The 20,983-nt window shown below is 44.3% G+C and overlaps 2 protein-coding genes and 1 pseudogene across 3 annotated transcripts in view; 1 reads left to right on the forward strand and 2 right to left on the reverse strand.

Moving 5' to 3' along the window:
* The window catches only part of LOC308620770 (centrosomal protein of 78 kDa-like), a 1,829,729-nt pseudogene that overhangs the window by 1,243,557 nt on the left and 565,189 nt on the right, over positions 1-20,983 (forward strand). The gene's annotated exons all lie outside the window — the stretch shown is intronic.
* The window catches only part of LOC308621085 (forkhead-associated domain-containing protein 1-like), a gene marked incomplete at its 5' end in the record, with an annotated part of 212,550 nt that overhangs the window by 73,891 nt on the left and 117,676 nt on the right, over positions 1-20,983 (reverse strand). The gene's annotated exons all lie outside the window — the stretch shown is intronic.
* LOC308620099 (forkhead-associated domain-containing protein 1-like) overlaps positions 1-20,983 on the reverse strand; it is a gene marked incomplete at its 3' end in the record, with an annotated part of 94,750 nt that overhangs the window by 67,722 nt on the left and 6,045 nt on the right. Inside the window, exon 2 of the mRNA XM_081239428.1 lies at positions 7,440-7,646. Within this exon, the coding sequence (XP_081095554.1) occupies positions 7,440-7,646 (207 nt within the window). The remainder of the gene's footprint in view (positions 1-7,439; positions 7,647-20,983) is intronic.

The raw sequence follows: 20,983 nt of genomic DNA on the forward strand, positions 1-20,983 counted from the left end.
AGTTACCTGACCGGGAATTGAACCCAGGCCCTCAGCAGTGAGAGCACTGAGAGCACTGAGTCCTAACCACTGGACCACCAGGGAATTCCCAACAGTCCACAGTTTTAAAAGAAAACTTTCCAGTTGAAGAAACAGGTAAAATTTATAATATGCATCTGTTGTATATATAATATGTTAATGTCTAGTACATTTATCAGATCCATGTCAATGTAATTATATTATTACTATATTTGCAAATGCATATATATGTGTATGTATATTTAGAACCACATATTTCCAGCTCTTTTTAAAAGAGGTATTGAAAAGCCTGTTCAAAATTTAGTTTTCCAGCTTGTCTGTTTTTTCTTATTCCTCAGTAAACTTAAGCAATTAACCAGCACATTTCCTGGCACACAGTAAGGCTCAATCTGAGTGAGTTCTTTCTCCCCAGCTCCCCCCTCTATTTTAAGTTCTTCTTTTAGAAACCAAGTCAAATGAAAGAGGCAGGACTGCATAGTGTTACAGGCAGAGGCTGGTCAACGTTTTCTGTAGAGCCAGACAGTAAGCATTTCCAGCCCTGTGGGCCATAGGATCTGCCCAGCTTACTCTGCCATTGTAGCCGACAACACAGGCAATACTGAAATGAATGGGATGGCTGTGTTCCCAGGAAACTTTACAGAAACAGGCGATGGACCGCACTTGGCCCTGGGCCATAACGTGCCGACCTCAGGTTAAGACCTTGGGATCCGGCATCACACAGACTCTGGTGCGGCTCCCGGCTCTGCTCCGTCTCTGGGACCCTGACGAGTGTGTCATTTCTGTGCCTTGTCTGTAAGACACAGGGATACCAACAGCCATTTCTTAGTCTGTGAGAAGTGGGTGAGACAGTGCACGTGAAATGCTGGGAACACGTCCTGGTCCATAATAAATGAGCATAAAACATTAGCCACCAGGTGTGATCACCATCGTCAAAAAAGGAGAAGAAAGGGCGCAACTGAATTTGTCCAGGAACGGCAGCAATATCCCTGGTAAAGAGTTAGTGGGTAGACTTCCCTGGGGGCTCAGTGGTTAAGAATCCGCCTGCCAATGCAGGGGACAGGGATTCGAGCCCTGGTCCAGGAAGATCCCACATGCCGCGGAGCAACTAAGCCCATGGGCCACAACTACTGAGCCTGTGCTCTAGAGCCCGCGAGCCACAACTACTGAGCCCGCGTGCCACAACTACTGAAGCCCACGCACCTAGAGCCCATGCTCCGCAACAAGAGAAGCCACCGCAAAGAGAAACTCGCGCACTGCAAAGAAGGGTAGCCCCCGCTCGCCGCAACTAGAGAAAGCCCGCACGCATCAACGAAGACCCAACGCAGCCAAAAATAAATAAATAAAATAAATAAAATAATTAAAGAAAAAAAGTTAGTGGAGCCAGGGACTTCCCTGGCCGTCCAGTGGTTAAGACTCCACGCTTCCAATGCAGGGGGTGCAGGTTTGATCCCCGGTTGAGGAACTAAGATCCTGCATTGGTGTAGCCAAAAAAAAAGTTAGTGGAGCCAAACAAGGAAGGAAGCCAGATAACTGAAAATGCAGTTTCTCCTATTATCAGTGGCTTTCGTTTTTACCCACATAATGAATCATCCCCTGTCAGCGTGTGAAATTGCAGGTTGGACTGGGAATTGCAAGACCTTCCTTAACCGCTGGGCAGTGAAGGACCTGCCTCGGCTCTCACGGCCCCACGATGCTTCGTGCTACTAGGAAAAGGCTCCAAGGGACTCAGGAGAGCCGGCTTTTAATCCTGCCTCTGGATCTATATGATTGATGCCTAACCTTGGGGAAGTCACTGAAACTCTCTGAGCCTCAGTTTATGCCATGATAGGGGTGGTCCCAGGGACCTCTATAAAAACAACTGAAGGGGGAAAGGGGACCTGGGATTAATGAGTAGCTCCTTGGCAGAAATTGGAAATTGAAGCTCAGAAAGGTAAAGCTAGTTGCAGCTGGCATTTCAACTTGGGTCCATCCAACTCCAAAGCCCTTGCTTTCTCGATTGTGTTCTGCAGAGCTTCCCCATTAAAGCAGCAAGGAATATTGGCCGACAGAGGGCGCTCTTCTCGCAAGACAGGACGTCATGACATTGCAGGGACAGAAGACAGTATCCAGGAGCCACGTGGGAGAGTCTGGCTGGACTGGGAACAGGGCAGAGCAGGCTACAGGGAAGGCCAGACACAGGCAGTCATGGGGATGGGGCTGCCGACAAGGAGCTGTCAACCCCCTCATGGAACAACTCGGCACGTCATTTGTGGCGCCTGGCTTCCTTTTTCATTCTGGCCATTTCCATCAGTTTTGCCATATTTCAGAACAGAGAAAGACATGATTGATACATACGGGTGACGTGGGTTTCCTTACTCAGCTGCCTTGTAAGAACGGCGCCACTGTGACTAGCACAACTTGTTTCCACACCTCCTTTCCCAGAGCTCAGAAAGCACGAGTAAAGGCAACAACCAACAAAACCCACAACACGGCAGCACACCTGACTCTGGGACTTCAATTTCCCACGCCTGGTGCCAAGACTCTATGGGATTAATCAACGGTTGCTTCAGGGCATTGCAGATGGCCCTGCGGGTTATGTCCTGCACAACTTCAGTGGGCGCCATCCACATGGACTACGTTGTGAATGGTGACCCTGGAGCTGTGCAATATGGCAGCCCTAGGTTATACTTTGATGAGAGAGCTATAATTTACACAGTATGGTCCTGGGGGCTTCCCTGGTGGCGCAGTGGTTGAGAGTCCACCTGCCGATGCAGGGGACACGGGTTTGGGCCCCGGTCCGGGAAGATCCCACATGCCACGGAGCGGCTGGGCCTGTGAGCCATGGCCGCTGAGCCTGCACGTCCGGATCCTGTGCTCTGCAACGGGAGAGGCCACAACAGTGAGAGGCCCGCGACCACAAAAAAAAAAAAAGGATGGTCCTGGGCACAACCTGGCTGCCAATGCACTTTGTCAAACAAGAGTTTTTCTTTATATTTTTCCATCTTGTATGTTATTCTATGGGTAATTTATCTGCAAATGTATTTATCTGCTAGCGGGGGCAGGTCTTGGGAGGTTTCCCTGTCCATAAGGACACTTACAAAGGAGGCATCTTGGCTGCTCCATGCTGGTTTGCTTGACTCTAAAGCTGAGGGTTATCATGTGCTTATTAGGTGCCAGACGCTGGACTAAGCAATTTACGCACTTTGCCCACTTAATACCACAGTCACTCAAGGTGGTAGGAACTATTGTTACAGGAGTGGGGACCGAGGCCCTGAGAGGTAGATGATTTGTGCACGTCCAGTATAAAAGCCGGTCAAGAGCAGGGCTGGGACGGCGCTGGAGTCAGCCTGACCTCAGGGCACGTGCTCTAAGCACTGAGACATCTGCAAACACATCTGGATTCCTAACCGCCCCGCACCTCACCCGCCTCCCCCAATAAAATGCCGTCACACCCTCCTCTATTGGTTAGGGTCACCACAAAACCTGAAATAAATGCTTTCATTTGGGAACTCTTTGTCGGGAGAAGAACAGTTCTCATCATACTGAATCTGTATGATATCAGGGCAGTCCTCCGTGGAAACTCCATCCAAGGAGGAAACACAGCGCCCTCACCAGGGACCCCAAAATCAATTGGAAACAAGAATAGGCCGGAAGCAAGACGGCCACGAATTTTTTAGAAAAACTGGGCTTCAAAATATTTGATGAGAGGTGCTCTTCAATACCTCTCCCTTTTCCCCTCTTCCTTTCTCTTCTTTTAAACAGCCAGCAGGTTGGGGTCATCAGGAAGTGGAATTTGTAGGAAGGTGTCAGTCAGTCCACAGGCTGCCCTCACACGGACGCTGCAAAGGACCCCTCCATGAATATGAGCATCATGGATGGAAGCTCCTCAAGCTGGGGACGCCCCGGCAGAGAGCACTTTTGAGAAGATGGGGCTGTGGAGAGTCCTGCAAAGTGCCCTGGGCACAGGCCAGGGGAACACTTGTGCAGCTGCCTGCAGTCAACCGAGGAATGAAGCAAGGTGCAAGTGCGTGTAGGAATAAGAATTGAAAAAATCCGTGCATATTCGAGTGACCGTGAGAGTATGCTTTCCTCGGTGTGAAAACCAGTCAAGGCTACTGCTCCAGCTAGCATCAGACTAAATGGTTTTCTCCCCTCCTTTTTCCGCAAGTGGGGATAGTGTTTAATTTGCACTGACTAGCTGTGTGGCCCTGGGGAAATTACTTAACCTCTCTAAGTTTCGGATTCCTTGTCTGTCAAATGGGGATCATGGGAGAACCCATCTCATAGGTTGCTATGAGCGTGAAATAAGGGAGAGCAGGTGAATTGCTTAGCACAGTGCTGTTCACGTCAGTGATTCCTCCTGCTGCTCTCCTGGTTTCTCTTCTTACAAAGCATCTTCTTCCGTCTTATCTACTCAAGGTTAGAGGTCGTCATCACTTTTTCCCACAATTATATAAGAAGTACCTTGTAAAATAAAGTCCCCATTCCATAGTTGTACACCCGTGTGCATAACAAACTTACTCAAAATGGCCAAAAGATGGAAGCAACCCAAGTGGCCATGGATGGATGAACAGGTAAACAAAATGTGGTGAATCCATACAATGAAATATTCAACTGGAATGAACCATGAGGATATCATACTAAGTGAAATAAGATGGTCACAAAAGGACAAACAATGTAAGATACCATTTATATGAGGAACCTAGAATAGTCCAATTCACAGACACAGAATGCATGGTGGGAGGGGAGGAAGGAAGCAGGGGGTTTGATGTGATGGGCATAGAGTTTCAGTTTGGGAAGATGAACAAAGTTCTGAAGATGGATGGGGGTGATGGCTGCACAACAGTGTGAATAGATTTAATGCCACTGTGAACTGTACACTGAAACATGGTTAAGATGGTAAATTTTATGTGTATTTTACCATAATTTTGAAAATTAAAAGTTAAAAACAAACCCCAAAATGAAATACCTCCAAGGTTTCTCCGAGGTTTGGGGTGATAGAAATGGAGGAAAATGTTCTGAGAGCAGGTTGTGGTGATGGCTGCACAACTCCATCAATATATTCAAATTGATTGAATTGGACACTTCAAATGGGTGAAGTTTCTGTTATGTAAATTGTACTTCAGTGAAGCTGTTAAGAGCAAGCAAGCAAACAAACACATGCTGTGATGGGGAGGAAACTTTGGAGGATGAAGGAGCTGTTCACTGTCTTGATTGTGGCTATGGTTTCACAGGTGTACCCATATGTCAAAGCCCATCCACTTACAGACTTTAAACATGTGCTGTTTATTGCATGTCAATTATATCTTAATAAAGCTGTGTTTTAAAAAGGCAGAAGAGTATTCCATATATAACGAACTCCTTATAATATATTAAACTCCTTAGAATATATTAAACAATATAATTTATTAAACAATGCCCCCTTTGGATGGAAATTTAGGTTTCAAATTTTATGCCCCTATAAATAATAGTTCAATAAATATCTTTGTAGGAAAAAAGAAGAAAAAAATGCAGATATTGTTTGCTGCTCCCCCTCTTCTTCTCCCCACGGGCAGGCCACAAAGTCAGAATTTCCCAGGGAGGGGGCCTGGGAACCTGTAATTTGACTGAACATTCCTGAAAAATTCTTGGAATCAGACATGTTGGGGCACATTGAATCAAACTTCATGAACTTGGATTTTCAGGCTTGGGAGTGTGAAATCCCCTTTTCTTTGATCCCTAAAAAATTCTGTAAGTGTTCCATACAAATGATTCTAAATTTCGGTTTCCCTCCTATTGGCGGTGCATCAGAATCATCAGGGAGCTTGTGAGAATGCATATTCCCAGGCCCTACTCCCAGGGAGGATGTGTATGGTTGCCAGATTTCGCATAAATAAAGAAATGAATAAATCAATATATAATAAACTATAGGGTGTCCGTTAAATCTGAATTTCAGATAAACACCAAATAATTTTTTTAGCATATGTGGTTCCTTGCAATAGTTGGGCCACACCTGTACATAACAATTATTTGTTGCTTATCTGAAATTCAGATTTAACTGGGTGTCCTGTATTTCATCTGGGAATCCTAAGTATGAGTCCTCAGGCCTGGGGTGAAGCCCAGATCTGCACTGTTGGTCTGCTCCCCACGTGCTTCTGACGAGGGGGATCCTTAGAACCCATGTTGAGAACCCCTGATCAGGTCAACACCTTCTATGTCAGGAGCCCCTCCTCAGGGCGCCCAGTGGATCCCAGTGCATCCCACAAGTGAGCACACTTTAATGTTGGTCCAAGGAGGAAAAGGGGGCTGAGAAGCAGCAGGAGAAAACTGTCCCAGGTTTTCAAAGCCAAACGTGGTGGATGCAGTGTCACGGGCCCTGCAGCCTGAGGGACGGTGCTCATCTTCTCTGAGTGAGTATTTAAGGCTGCCTAGTGGACCCACACCCCAGGATTCTGTCTAGATTCTCTAAACTTTATTTATTTATACCCAGCCTCGTCCCAGAAAGGACTTTAAGCCTCGGAGGTCTCAGTCCATGCAGGGTTCTTGGTGCTGGGGAGTGAGGTTAACACGCCGTCTCTCTGGGACACACACGACAGGTATTAATTGTGTGCTCACCACGAATGGGCATTATTCTGGGAGCTTTACAATGATAACCATCTCATTTAGCCCTCGAGATAAGCCTGCAAGGTCATTGCTGTCGTTGGCCCCATTTTGTAGATGAGGAAACCGAGGTTCCGAGGGGTCCAATGGTTTGTGCAAGAGCGCACCGAGTAGGCCAGTGGCAGAGCTGGGGATCTGACCCAGGACTGTGTTGCTAACCAGCCCCCATCCTGCCTCCCTACTGAACCAGATACTTCTTGTCACTGAGCTTTGCTGGGCGAATTTTGGGTTACGTTCCGCTTAACCTGGGGCCATACTTTAGGTCCTGATCCCGGGAACATTTCTGATCCGGTGTGATAACAGCTGGCAGGCCTTGAGCGTCTACTCTGGCCAGAGACTTTGACTTTTTATACATAGATACTCTCTCAACGCCCTGCACCGCTAAGAAGACCCAGACCCAGGCCTACAGAGAAGCCTGGCCGAGGTCACAAAGCTAGGAAGTTGCAGAGCACTGATCTGCCTAAAAAGGAAGCATCCATCTCTGCATCTTCAGAAGCACACACTTGCTTTCCACCTCCCCTCGCCAAGCTTCACTTTTCAGGAAAACGCTCTCGCTCCGGGCTGGTCGCTAGGCAACCCTTGCATGTAATTCCACGAAATGCCCAGAAGAGGGCGCGAGGACTCGCTCTCCCCGGGCACCCACGCGATGGGGCTGAACTTCGCAGAATCGCGAAAGCAAGAGTGACGCGCTCCAGACGAACTCCACCTGTGGCCGTACCCGAGCCCTAGGCTGCACGGAAGGTGGCACAACACGGCACCTCTGCACCCCACCCCACCCCACCCCCGCAGGGGCCTGGACTCACCGAGGCTGGGTTTTCGATGACCAGTTCGTAGGTCAGCCCTCTGGACCCAAACCTCAGGATGTCTCCGGGTAGGAGCTTCACAGCCACGTTCTGAATGTGGCACTCATTGACGAACGTGCCGTTGCAGGAATTGAAGTCGTGGAGAACAAAGCTGCTTTCGGCCTCATTATATTCAATGAGTGCGTGATGGTTGTCGACGTCTGCAGACTGAAATGCAGAAGGGGGACAGTCAGAGCCAGCAATAACAGGAATAACAAGGAATAACTAGTGCCACTGACACTGGGGGCCCCAATGTGCTAACCACTTCATCTGGCTGGACAGTCACTGCAATCCTCATTTTAAGAGGAGGATGCTGAGGGTCAGAGAGGTTAAGTGACTTGCCTAAGGCCACACAGCTAGTGAGTGGAGGGTCACCAGACCCTGACAGCAGACCCAGAATAGATGCCCAGTTTTGGGGTAGGGCGTCAGGCAACACAGAGGCAAGAGGGAACTCCGGGGGAATTGGCCAGGAATTGGCCACTTGATAGTTCTCTGATCCCATGCAAGGATCCTTTTGGTTGTCCCGAGTGGCAAGACAGCAGAAATGGCCCAACACAAACCAGAAAGGTCAGTTGGCAAGTGACAACTGTCCATTTACTGCAAGTGTTAAAGTTAAGGGGAGGTTTTGTAATAATTGTTGTTTGTTCTATTCATTTTTAAAATAACATGTTTTTTGTAATAATGCAGAAAATGAGAACTAGAGAAAAACACAAAGAAGACATTAAAATCACTTAGACTCCCGTCCCCCAGAGGCAGGCACCGAGAACACGGTGGTTCACATCCTTCCAGTCTTTTCTCTATGCTTACAATCTTTTTAAAAAGTTTAAACACAATTGAGCTCACACCACAAAACATAGTTTTATAACTACCTTTTAAAAGCCTTGGTGTACAATGAAGGTTTTTCCCATGTGCTTAATTATTACTGTTGCTTCTTAAAAGCTAATCAGAATTTATCTAACCAAAGATGATCTATTTTTCAATAGGGGCCCTGGTGTGACCACATTTCCCTCAAAAGAGAGAGACCCCAGACAGTGATTTGTCAGTGGCCTCAGAAACCTCCTGTGTAACCACTTTAATAAGAAGAATGAGCAAAACTCGGCACCAAGGAGGAAATATCACATCCCCACCTGGCCCCGGCGCCCTGGACTATGGGCTGCAGGGCACGTGCGAAGTCCTGTGTCTTCTCAGGACACTGCCTATGAGCCATCCACTCCAGCCTGAGACTTTGCAAATATTTTCTAAGTCACTCTTCTCAGAGTGCCTCACCCAAATTTCATAGAGAGTACTTGGACTTAGAAATCTATACTAATGTCCCACAATATAATTATAACCTATAGCTTATATTAATAATAGCTTATAGTATATGAATAGATAATAATATAACTGCATATATTAGTAGAATATATTAATGACACATTATGTGTAATTACACAAATGCCAGGAAATTTGCTAAGTGCTTTACTGCATTATCCCGTTTCATCTTCACAATAATTCAAAGGGATACTTCCTCATTTCAAAAAAATTTAATTTTTTATTGAAGTCTAGTTGATTTACAATGTTGTGTTAGTTTCAGGTGTACAGCAAAGTGATTCAGTTATACATATATATAATATCTATTCTTTTTCAGATTCTTTTCCATCACAGGTTACTGCAAGATATTGAATATAGCTCCCTGTGCTGTACAGTAGGTCCGATAGTTACTCATTTCTTAGATGAGGAAACTGAGGCATAGAACGATTAAGTGTGCCCACAGTCAGCCACTTTGACTCGCTTGGCTTGTTCCCAGGTTTGCCTGATTCAAATGACTGTGCCTTTACCCACTTTTCAAATTCCTACCAAACACTTTGGCACTTAAAATACTGAAACACAAGAAGAAAGCAGGAGTAGCTCTATTAATTTCAGGCAGAGCCAACTTCAGAGGAAGGAAAGTTATCAGGGATAAAGAGAGGCGATACATAGTGATAAAGGGGTCGATTCTCCAAGCAGACATAACAGTCCTTCACTGTATGTACCCAACAATAGAGCATCAAAGTATGGAAGGCAAAAACTGATAGAACTGCAAGGAGAAGCAGATGAATCCATCATGGTAGCTGGAGACCTCAACAGCCCTCTGTCAGTGATGGGCAGACCCACCAGGCAGAAAATTAGGAAGAATGAAGTTGAACTGAACAGCACTACCATCATCTGGATCTAACTGGCAACCACACAGCTTCATCCCACAGCAACAAAACACACATCCTTCTCAAGCTCCCATGGAACATTCATGAAGCAGACCACATTCCAGGCCACAAAATATACCTCAACAAATGTAAAAGGATAGAAATTATGCAAAGTACGTTTTCAGAACACAATGGAATTAGGCTAGAAACCAATACCAGAAAGACAGCTGGAAAATCCCCAAATATTTGGAGATTAAACAACACACCTCTAAATAACAGATGGGTCAAGGAGGGAGTCTCATGGGAAATAAAAATTTATCTTGAGCTAAATGAAAATGAAAATACAACCTATGAAAATTTGCAAGATGCAGTGAAAGCAGTGCTTGGAGGGAAGTTTATGGCATTGAAGGCATACATTTGAAAAGATCTAAGCTTCCACCTTATGAAACTAGAGAAAGAAGAGCAATATAAGCCTACCACAAGCACAAGAAAAGAAGCAATGAATGAAATAAAAAGCAGGAAAACAATAGAGAAAAGTCAGCAAAATAAAGAGCTGTTTGGTTTTTTTTTTTTTTTTTTTGTAAAGATCAATAAAATTGACAAACCTCTAGCAGGATAACCAAGAAAAAAAGAGAGAAGATACAAATTACTCAAATCAGAAATGAAAGCGATGGCATCACTACTGATCTCATGGACACTGAAGGGATAATAAAGGAATATTATGAATAATTCTATGCCCACAGATTTTATAAGTTAATGAAGTGGACCATTTCCTTGAAAGACACAATCTACTGAAACTCACACAAGGAGAAATAAATACTCTGAATAGACTCATATCTAGTAAAGAATTTGAATCAATAATGAATAACCTTCCAAAATGGAAAGCACCAGGCCTGGATGGGTTCACTGGTCAATTCTATCAAACATTAAGGAAAGAATGATATCAGTTCTAAATAATCTCTTCCAGAAAATAGAAGAAGAGAGAACACTTCCCAGCTCATTCTGTGAGGCCAAGCTTATTCTAATAGCAAAACCAGATAAAGATATTGCAAAACAGGAAAATTGCAGACCAATACCTCCCATGAACATAGATGCAAAATCCTCAACAAAATATTAGCAAATTGAATCCAGTGATGTATAAAAAGACTTCTACACCACAGTCAAGTGGGATTTATTCCAGGTATGCAAGGCTGGTTCAACATTTGGAAATCAATTAATGTAATCCATCACATCAACAGCGTAGAGAAGAGAAATCGCATTATCCTAACAGTAGATGCAAAAAGAGCATTTGACAAAATTAAACACCATCCATGATAAACTAACAAACCACCAAACCACCACAACAACTCTTGGCAAATTAGGGATGGAGGGGAACTTCCTCAACCTGATAAAGTACATCTATAAAAACCCTAAAGCTAACGTCATATTTAATGGTGAGAAACTAGAAACTTTCCAATTAAGATCAGGAATAAGGTGAAGATGTCCCCTTTCACCACTCATTTTCAACATTGTACTGTATGTCCTAGCTAATGCAACAAGGCAAGAAAAGAGAATAAAAGATAGATTGGGAAGGAAAAAGAAATCTTCTTTGGTGAGGTGTTTGTTCAGATCTTTTGCCCATTTTGCAGATGGCATGATTGTCTATGCAGAAAATCCCAAAGAACCGACAGAAAGCCCTCCTGGAACTAATGAGCAATTGTACCCAGGTGGCAGAATACATGATTAATATACAAAAGTCAATTGCTTTCCTATATACCAACAATGAACAAGTGGAATATGAAATTAAAAACACAACATCATTTACATTAGCACCAAAAAAAAAATGAATTACCTAGGAATAAATCTCACAAAATACTTAGCTATGTGAAGAGGTATATGAAGAAAACTACAAAATGTTGATGAAAGAAATCAAAGTAGTCTAAATAAATGAAGAGATATTTCATGTTTATTTGAAATTCCTTAATGATATATGATGTTTAACATCTTTTCATATGCTTATTTGACATCTGTAGATTTTCTTTGGTGAGGTGTCTGTTGAGCTCTTTTGCCCATTTTTAAGTTGGGTTGTTTGGTTTCTTATTGTTGATTTTTAAGACTCATTTATATTGTTTATTTATTTATTTTATTGAAATGTAGTCGATTTACAATGTTGTATTAATTTCTGCTGTACAGCAAAGTGATTCAGTTATACATATATATACATTCTTTTTAAAATATTCTTTTCCATTATGGTTTATCACAGGATATTGAATATAGTTCCCTGTGCTCTACAGTAGGACCTTGTTGTTTCTGCATCCTGGATGTAACAGCTCACATCTGCTAACCTCAACCCCCCACTCCATCTCTCCCTCAACCCCCTCCCCCTTGGCAACCACAGTCTGTTCTCTATATCCATGAAGACTCATTTATTTTGGATACATGCTTACAGCATCTTTATTCATAACTGCCCAAAACTGGAAGCAACCAAGATGTCCTTTAAAAGGTAAATGGATAGACAAATTGTGGTACATCCATACAGTGAAATACTAATGATAAAAATAAATGAGTTATCAAATAACAAAAAAGACATGGAGGAATCTTAAATGCATATTGCTTAGTGAAAGAACCTAGTCTGAAAAGGTTACATACCGTATGATTCCAACTGTATGAAATTCTGGAAAAAGTAAAACTATAAGGAGAGTAAAAGATCAGTGCTTGCCAGGGGCACAGGGGCTCTGGGGCTCAGGATGAAGATGAGGGGCACAGGGGATTTCAGGGCAGTGAAAATATTTTTTATGATACTGTAATGGTGGATACTTGTCACTATACATTTGTCAAAACGAAAGAACGTACAACGCAAAGAGTGAACCCTCATGTAAACTATGGACTTAGTTAATAATAGCATATCAATATTGGTTCATCAGTTGTAACGAATGTACTGCACTAATGCATGAGGTTAATAATAGGGGAAACTGTGTGTATTGGAGGGGTGGCTATATGGGAACTCTCTGTATTCTCTGCTAAAATTCCTGTAAACCTAAAACTGTTCAAAAAAATAAAGTATTAAAAAAATGAAAACACATTAGCTCTTTGGAAAATGTCACCCACATCATGTTCATCACCATTGCCATTGACCTTTGTGTCCTTTGAACCTTCGATAACCCATGAATGAGAGAAATTCTGTCTGTGACATTTTGTTTGTCTCTTGCCAGGCTTCACTGCGTTCAGTTCCTCAAAAACTGACAGGCCATTATTAAGAACTCAAAGCAAGCAGGAAGTTTTCAATGACTCCACAAAGTTGGGTGAGCCTCTACCACATGTTAGGCCAGGAGACAGCTTCCTAGTTCGGCCCTATAATATCACTCGCTCCCTTTACTTGGAAAATTGCTAAATGCTGCTCCTGGACAGACGCCCTGCTGCTAATACAGACTGAGTCTATAAACCCCAGCCTACTGAGCTGTCCCACTATGAGATGAACTGTTATTTATTTATTATTATTTTTATTATTATCCTTATCCTCCTCTAACATATTTTGAGGGCTTCCTGTGAACTGGGCCCTGCTGAAGCATTTTGTGTGCATTTTTATCATTTAATCTGCATGACGGCCCTAAACAGGGACTCTAGTGTTATCTCCATCTTAGAGAGGAAGAAGCTGAGACTCAACAGGTGAAGTGAGAGGACAGCATCACCTTGATCCCAAACCCAGACAAGGACACGACAGGACAACCACAGACCAGTATCTCTTGTGAACACTGACGCCACAGTCCTCAACCAAACAGGAGGAAACCGAATTCAACTGCACGTTAAAAGGATCATACACTATGACCAAGTGGGATTTATTCTTGGAATGCAGACTTGATGGTTCAACATATGAAAATTAATCCACGTAATACATCACATTAACAGAAAGAAGGAAAAAAATGATCATCTCGATGGACGTACAAAAAGCATTTGACAAAATGCAACACTCTTTCATGATAAAAGCACTCAACAAACAGGGAATAGAGGGAAATTACCTCAACATAATAAAGGTCAAATATGAAAGGCCCACAGGTAGCATCATACTCAAAGGTGAAAGACTGAAAGCTTTTCCTCTAAGATCAAGAAGAAGATAAGGATACCTGCTTTTGCCACTTCTATTCAACAAAGTACTGGAAGTCCTAGCCAGAGCAATTAGGCAAGAAAAAGAAATAAAGACATCCAAATTCGAAAGGAAGAAGTCAAATTATCTCTGTTCACAGGCAACATGATCTTACATGTACAAAATCCTAAAGAGTCCATGAAAAACCACAACCCTCTTAGAACTAAAAAATACCATTCACTAGCAAAATCGTAGGACACAAAATCAACACACAAACATCAGTTGTGTTTCTATATGCCCATAATGAACAATCTGAAAAGGAAGTTAAGAAAATAATTTCATTTACAATAGCATCAAAATGAATAACATATTTTGGGATAAATTTAACCAAGGTGGTAAAAGATGTGTACACTGAAAACTACAAAGTGCTGCTGAAAGAAATTAAAGACACAAATAAATGGAAAGACACCCTGTATTCGTGGGTTGGAAGACTTAATATTGTTAAGATGTCATTACTACACAGCAGGATCTACAGATTCAAAATCCCAACAGCAGTTTTTGCAGAAATAGAAAAATCCATCCTAAAATTCATATGGAATCTCAGTGGACCCCAAATAGCCAAAAAACTCTTGAGAAAGAAAAGCAAAGTTGGAGGTCTCACACTTCCTGATTTCAAAACTTACTGCATACAAAGGTACAGTAATCAAAACAGTGTGATACTGACATAAGGTCAGGCACATAGGCCAATAGAATAGAATAGAGAGCACAGAAATAAAACTTTGCATATATGGTCCAATGATGTTTGACAAGGGTGCCAAGATTATTCAATGGGGAAAGAACAGTATTTTCAACAAATGATGCTGGGAAAGACTGCAAAAGAATTAAGTTGAACTCTTACCTTACACCATGTATAAAAATTAACTCAAAGTTGATCAAAGACTTAAACAGAGTCTAAAACTATAAAACTTTTAGAGGAAAGCACAGGAGGAAAGCTTTATGACATTGGATTTGGCATTGCATTTTTGGATATGATACCAAAAGCATAGGCAGCAAAAGTAAAAATAGATAAATTCAACTATATCAAAAACTAAAACTTCTGTGAATCAAAGGACACAATAAACAGGGTGAAAGGCCATCTAGAGAATGGGAGAAAATAGTTGCAAATCACAAATCTGAAAAAGGGTTAATATGAAGAATATATAGAGAACTATAACTCAACAACAACAACAAAAAAGAACCCCCAAATAACTTGATCAAATATGGGCATAGAACTGGAATAGACATTTCTCCAAATAAGATATATAAATGTCCAACAAGCATATAAAAAGATGCTCAACATTACTAGTCATTAGGGAAATTCAAATCAAAACCACAGTGAGATACCACCTCATACCCATTAGGATGGCTACTATCAAAAATAAACAAACAGCAACAGAAAATAACAAGTGTTGGCAAGGATGTAGAGTAGGGGAACACTTATGTACCGCTGAGAATGTAAAATGGTGCAGCTGATATGGAAAACAGTAGAGCGGCTTCTCAAACAATTTAGAATAAAATTATCATATGATCCAGCAAGTCCACTTCCGGGTATATATCCCAAAGAATTGAAAACAGGAACTTAAAGAGTTATTTGTACACTCATGTTTATAGTAGCATTATTCACAATTGCCAAAAGGTGGAAGCCACCCAAGTGCCCACTGACTGATGATTGGATAAGCAAAATGTGGTCCATCCATACAGTGGAATATTATTCAGTGTAGGAGGAAGGAAATTCTGACACATGCTACAACATGGATGAACCGTGAGGACATGATGTGAAATAAGTGTCACAAAAAAGCAAATTTTGTATGATTCCACTATGTGAGGTACATAAAGTAGTCAAGCTCATAGAAACAAAATAGAACGGGGGTTGCCAGGAGCTGGGGAAGGGGAAACGGGGAATTGTTGTTTAATGGGTACAGTTTCAGTTTTGCAAGATGAAAAATTCTGAGGCTGGTTGCACAACAATGTGAATAACTTACAAGTACTGATCTGTACACTTAAAAGTGGTTAAGACGGTAAACTTTATAGGTATTTTACCACGATTTAAAAAATGGCTAAGATGAAGGGACTCACTCAACATCAGGATGCTGGCCCAGGGCAATGTCAGGGTTTGAACCCAAGTCTAATTCCAAAACGTGTACCTTTGATTTGTACCCTGTGATTTTCAGAGTAGAGAGTGATTTAATAATGAGAGAGGAGACAGGCAGGACCTAATATACAAAACAAGTGCATTTTTTAAGGCTCCTGCATTGAAAATGTCTTTAAAAAGTATATAGTGAGTCCATAAAATATTGAGACGTTTCAACTTCTATTAACAATGACCATCTGCTCTGATGACCCCTGTGCTTTAAGGAAGCCTCCTCGGGAAGCTGACTTAGTTATGACATTGCCCTGAGGTTCACTGACATTGTCGCTGAGGTTCGACGTGTACCTGGAACCGTCCTTTGGAGCTAGGTTTCAACCTTGCATCACCTGGCACTGGGAAGCCCCATCTCAGACCATAACCTCCCACTCCCGGCCTTCCTTATCCTCTGTCTCGTCCTCTCCTTGAGTCACGTAGCCTTTGCTCCCTGTTTGCTCCCTAGGGGTAATGCCCTATGCTCAACCAGCCTGGGCCCTGTTCAAGCTCACCAGCTCCTTCAAGCCCATCCCGGCCCCCAAACCCTCCTGCCACCCTCACACTTCTGTCCTGAGGCTGGCCCAGTGCCCTTTGGGCCCCCCAGCCAGCAGGTCCCTGCTCTCAGGCTTTTCATTCTACTTTGACAACAGCCTCCTAGGTCTTCACCTCCTGCACCTGCCTGCATCCTCCGTCTGCTTCTCCCGACCCTCCTCCATCCCTTTACACGGCGCCCTCTGCCCAGCAGGCCCACCTGTGCGGCTACATCCATGGGCTGATGGGCTCCATGTGTCTGGTTTCTGGTTGGGTTTGGCCAATGGGGGGGTTAGAGATCAGAGCAGGGAGAGAGCTTGGGGTACTTACTCCCCTGGCTTCCATTCTCTGGGGCCACAGAGCTTCCCTCAGAGGACTCTACCCAGCCCTCGGGGTCTCCGTGTCCCAGGAAATGCCCCTGCCCCTCACCCCTCAGCTCTGGGGGTGGGAACAGTCCTCACTCATACTAGCTCTGGGCCCTGCACTATCCTTTGTGGTTTCTCTGAGCCCTGCCCACTCCCTATGGAGTCACTTCAGGAAACTCCCCTCCATCACTCCACACCCCTGTGAATGTGCCTTCAGCTCCCTGCCAGGACCTGGACTTCCCAGGCTTGGAGAAGCTCCTAGATGGGACCTTCAAGGCTTCTCTTAGCTGCCAAGGGCCTCCGGGTGGTCCTGCCTTCATCCCACCCTGGTCTGGTCCCTCTCCTCAACCATCTCCTCTTCTGCATCCTCACCTTGACAGTGTAACTTCCGTCTAACCTGTGAACGTGCTCACCACCCCTCGGCCTGGAAACGCCGCCCCTTCCCCCTTCCTTTCCTTTATTGTCAAATGGCTTCAAGAGGTTCCTCTCCCGCTGGGTCCTCAACCCACTGCCATTGCCCTCGGGGGCCTCCTCGGGCTCTCGGCCTCCCTGTGACATGTGACACAGTTGTCAGAGAGAGGCACGTGGCCTGGTGGTTCAGGGGTTGGGGGAGCAGGGCAACGTGGTGGTTATTAGACTGGGCTCGAGTCCAGCTCTCCTACTTCCTAGCAGGGTGACCTTGGGCAAGTGATACCTCAGCTTCCTCATCTGTAAGGTAACAAAAGGACAGTCTTATAAGCTACTGGTGACGTATAAATGATATAATACATACTAAAGCACTTAGAAGAGAACATAGGGCAAATGGGAAATGTTCTCTATTATGAGCAAGAGGATGGGCTCTGGAGTTAGAAAGCCTTGAGTTCAAGTCCCACCTCTGCTACCTTCCAGCTGTGCAGCCTGGGGCATGGTTCTTTGCTTCTCTTTGGTTGCTCCCTGAGCAGCAAAAATGAGTTTGATAAGCTGGGCTTCGTAGGATTGACAAAAGGTACTGCTTGGTGACATGTTCTAAGGAGTGGGATAACATTTTTGAAATTAACTTGTGTGTGTGTGTTTGTGTGTGTGTGTGTGTGTGTTTTATCTATTTTTTTTAACCTTTTGGTTCTAGGCTATCCCATTCCCAGCCCCATCCCCCCACTGCCTCCAGAAAGGGATGTAGTGCAGAAATAGTAAAAAAAAAAAAAAATGGGGTTTTCAAAAGAATAAGGATATGAGGAAATGGCCAGGCGCTGGTGAGACGACGGGTCTGGGATTGGAAGGAAAGAAGAAGCTTCTCTGCTTCCCCGTCAGCTGGATCCTTCCTCCCCGGTCTCCCCGGGAGAGCCCTGTGGACCGGCAAGGCCTCAGGAGAGGCTGGTCCTGAAATCAGACTGCCCGAGCGTGGTGCCCAGTGCCCCAGCCTCCCTCTGTGACCTCAGGCAGGATACTCAGCCTATCTGTGCCTCAATGCCCTCATCTGTAAAGTGGGGGCAAGCAACACTAACCTCCTAAGGATGAAATGAGTTAATACACTCGAAAGTGCCCAGAACAGTACCTGGCACAAAGCAAGCTGTCTCTGTGATGAATACCCTCAGCCTGGCAGCAGCTCTCTGGCTCCCTCACCTCTCTGACTGCTTCCAGGTCTCCACGCCGGGCTCCTCTCCCCTCAGATGTCCGTTTCCTCTGCACTCTGTCCATGGGCTGGGGCCACTGTGCCACCCCCTCGATTCGCAGGTGTGTATTTCCAACCCCTGGTTCATCTCCAGGCCCCAAACTGCCTGGCTGCTTCTGGGATGTTGAGGTGCTCACTCAACCAGTCCTGCTTCCTGCCCTCTTGGTAACGGGATTATCACCTGCCAGCTCATCCAGCCATCTTTCTCCATGGCCTGTGGCATTGATCCTACTGATTCTTCCAGAAAGCTCTCAGACCAGTCCCAAAGCAACGGTCCAGTCAGGTTGTAGTATTAATGTGGTGGGCAGAATGGTCTCCCAAAGATGCCCATGCCCTGATCCTCAGAACCTGGGAATATGCTCCATGACGTGGCCAAAGGGACTGTGCCGATGTCAAGGTTACTAATCAGTGCTCTTAAAAGAGGGAGACTAAGGACTTCCCTGGTGTTGCAGTGGTTAAGAATCCGCCTGCCAATGCAAGAGACACGGGTTCGAGCCCTGGTCCGGGAAGATCCCACATGCCATGGAGCAATGAAGCCCGTGTGCCACAACTACCGAGCCTGCGCTCCAGAGCCCACGAGCCACAACTACTGAGCCCATGTGCCACAACTACTGAATCCGCGTGCCTAGAGCCCGTGCTCCACAACAAGAGAAGCCACTGCAATGAGAAGCCCATGCACCGCAACAAAGAGTAACCCTCGCTCGCTGCAACTAGAGAAAGCCTGTGCTCAGCAACGAAGACCAAACCCAGCCAAAAACTTTTTAAAAATTTTTTAAAAAGTGGGAGACTATCCTGGGTTATCCAGGTGGGACTAATTGAACTCCACCAGTCCTTAGAAGCAGAGAACTTACTCTGGCTGGATTGGAGAGATAAGTGGTGTTTCTTGCTGGGCCCCCACTTAACAGCCCCAATGCTCCTCTTCCTGGGAAAGCACCAGGTCAACGTTTCCTCTTTACCCAAATCCCCCGCTAGATGGCAACACCTCAGTCTGTTGCATGAATGAGGATCAGGAGAACATTGATCTCACATTTCACTGACAACCCCCATTCTCGATTCCACAGGGTGGAATTTCCCTAGCTTACTCAATTATCTTGTTATCTCAGTTAACTGAGAATTTCCAATTTAGATATTAGATGTTCCCAAAGCTAAATTTACACTCAAAAAGTGAAGCTTCTGTTTTTAGAAGCTTGAGTCAGCTCAGTCTGAAACTCAGCCCCACCTCCCCCGTCTAGCTGTGTGATTTGGGCCAGTTCCTTAACCTTTCTGAGTCCCATGTCCATGTCATCAAATGAGGATAATAATGATAATAGTAGTTCTCACCCGCACAGGATTTGTTTTGTGGATATAATTCTATAAATATATATGCAGAACATACATAGATGATGTATAAAGCCATGTGAGATACAGTAAGTAGTCCATAAATGTATGCTGTAGCTGTTTGTATTATGTATGCTATTCAAAAGATTATGATCTTTCTTTCATCTCACATCCATCAGAATGGCTAGTATAAAAAAAAAAGGGAAATAACAAGTGTTGGTGAGGACGCAGGGAAAGTGGAACCCTTGTGCCCTGTTGTGAGAATGTAACTTGGTGCAGCCACTATGGAAAACAGCATGGCAGTTCCTCAAACAATTAAAAATAAAATTATCATATGATCCAGCAAGTCTACTTTTGGGTATATATCCCAAAGAACTGAAAGCAGGGCCTTGAAGAGGTATTTATACACCCATGTTCATAGCATTGTTTGCAACAGCCAAAAGGTGGAAACAACCCAAGTGTCCATCAGTAGATGAATGAATAAACAAAATGTGGTGAATCCACACAATGGAATATTATTCAGCCTTAAAAAAGGAAGGAAATTCGGACACATGCTACAGCATGGATGAACATGGACATTATACTCAGTGAAAGGATATTATACTCAGTGAAAGAAGCCAGTCATGAAAAGACAAATACTGTTATGATTCTACTTATATGAGATACCCAGAGTAGCCAAGGTCATAGAGACAGAAAGCAGAACGGTGGTTGCTGGGGCTGGGATGGGGGGACAAGGGGAGTTGTTGTTTCATGGGTGCAGTTTCAGTTCTGCAAGATTCAAAGAGTTCTGGAGATGGATGGGGGTGATGGCTGCACAACAGTGTGAATATATTTAATGCCACTGAACTGCACACTTAATAAAAGTGGTTAAGATGGTAAATTTTATGTTATGCATATCTTACCACAATAAAAAAAAATGAGAAAAATGAAATCACGATCTAGCCCTTTCCTCTGAACTTTTTCCTCTTGGAAGCCCTCCATCTGCTGGTGAGAAACTAGTCCCATCAATTGCTGTGCTGGGTACTGACCAATGAAATCAGCCGCCAGTTCCCAAACAGGGGGCAAAACATTCCCTGAGGACTGGTGAGACCTAACAGGTGAACCACCAGAGCAAGGAGCACTTGGGGAGAAGCCAGGGGTGAGGTGGGGGTGAGGGGGGAGGATGGGAGCACGACCCAGGCAGGAGGACAAGCGCGATGCAGATGGGGAGCCAGCAAGTGCACCCTCCCAGGCCTGTTTCATTCCGTGGATTTCCCCACAGAGA

This window comes from Mesoplodon bidens (genome assembly GCF_964165515.1).
Source record: "Mesoplodon bidens genome assembly, chromosome: 7".
In the NCBI taxonomy this organism is placed as follows: domain Eukaryota; kingdom Metazoa; phylum Chordata; class Mammalia; order Artiodactyla; family Ziphiidae; genus Mesoplodon; species Mesoplodon bidens.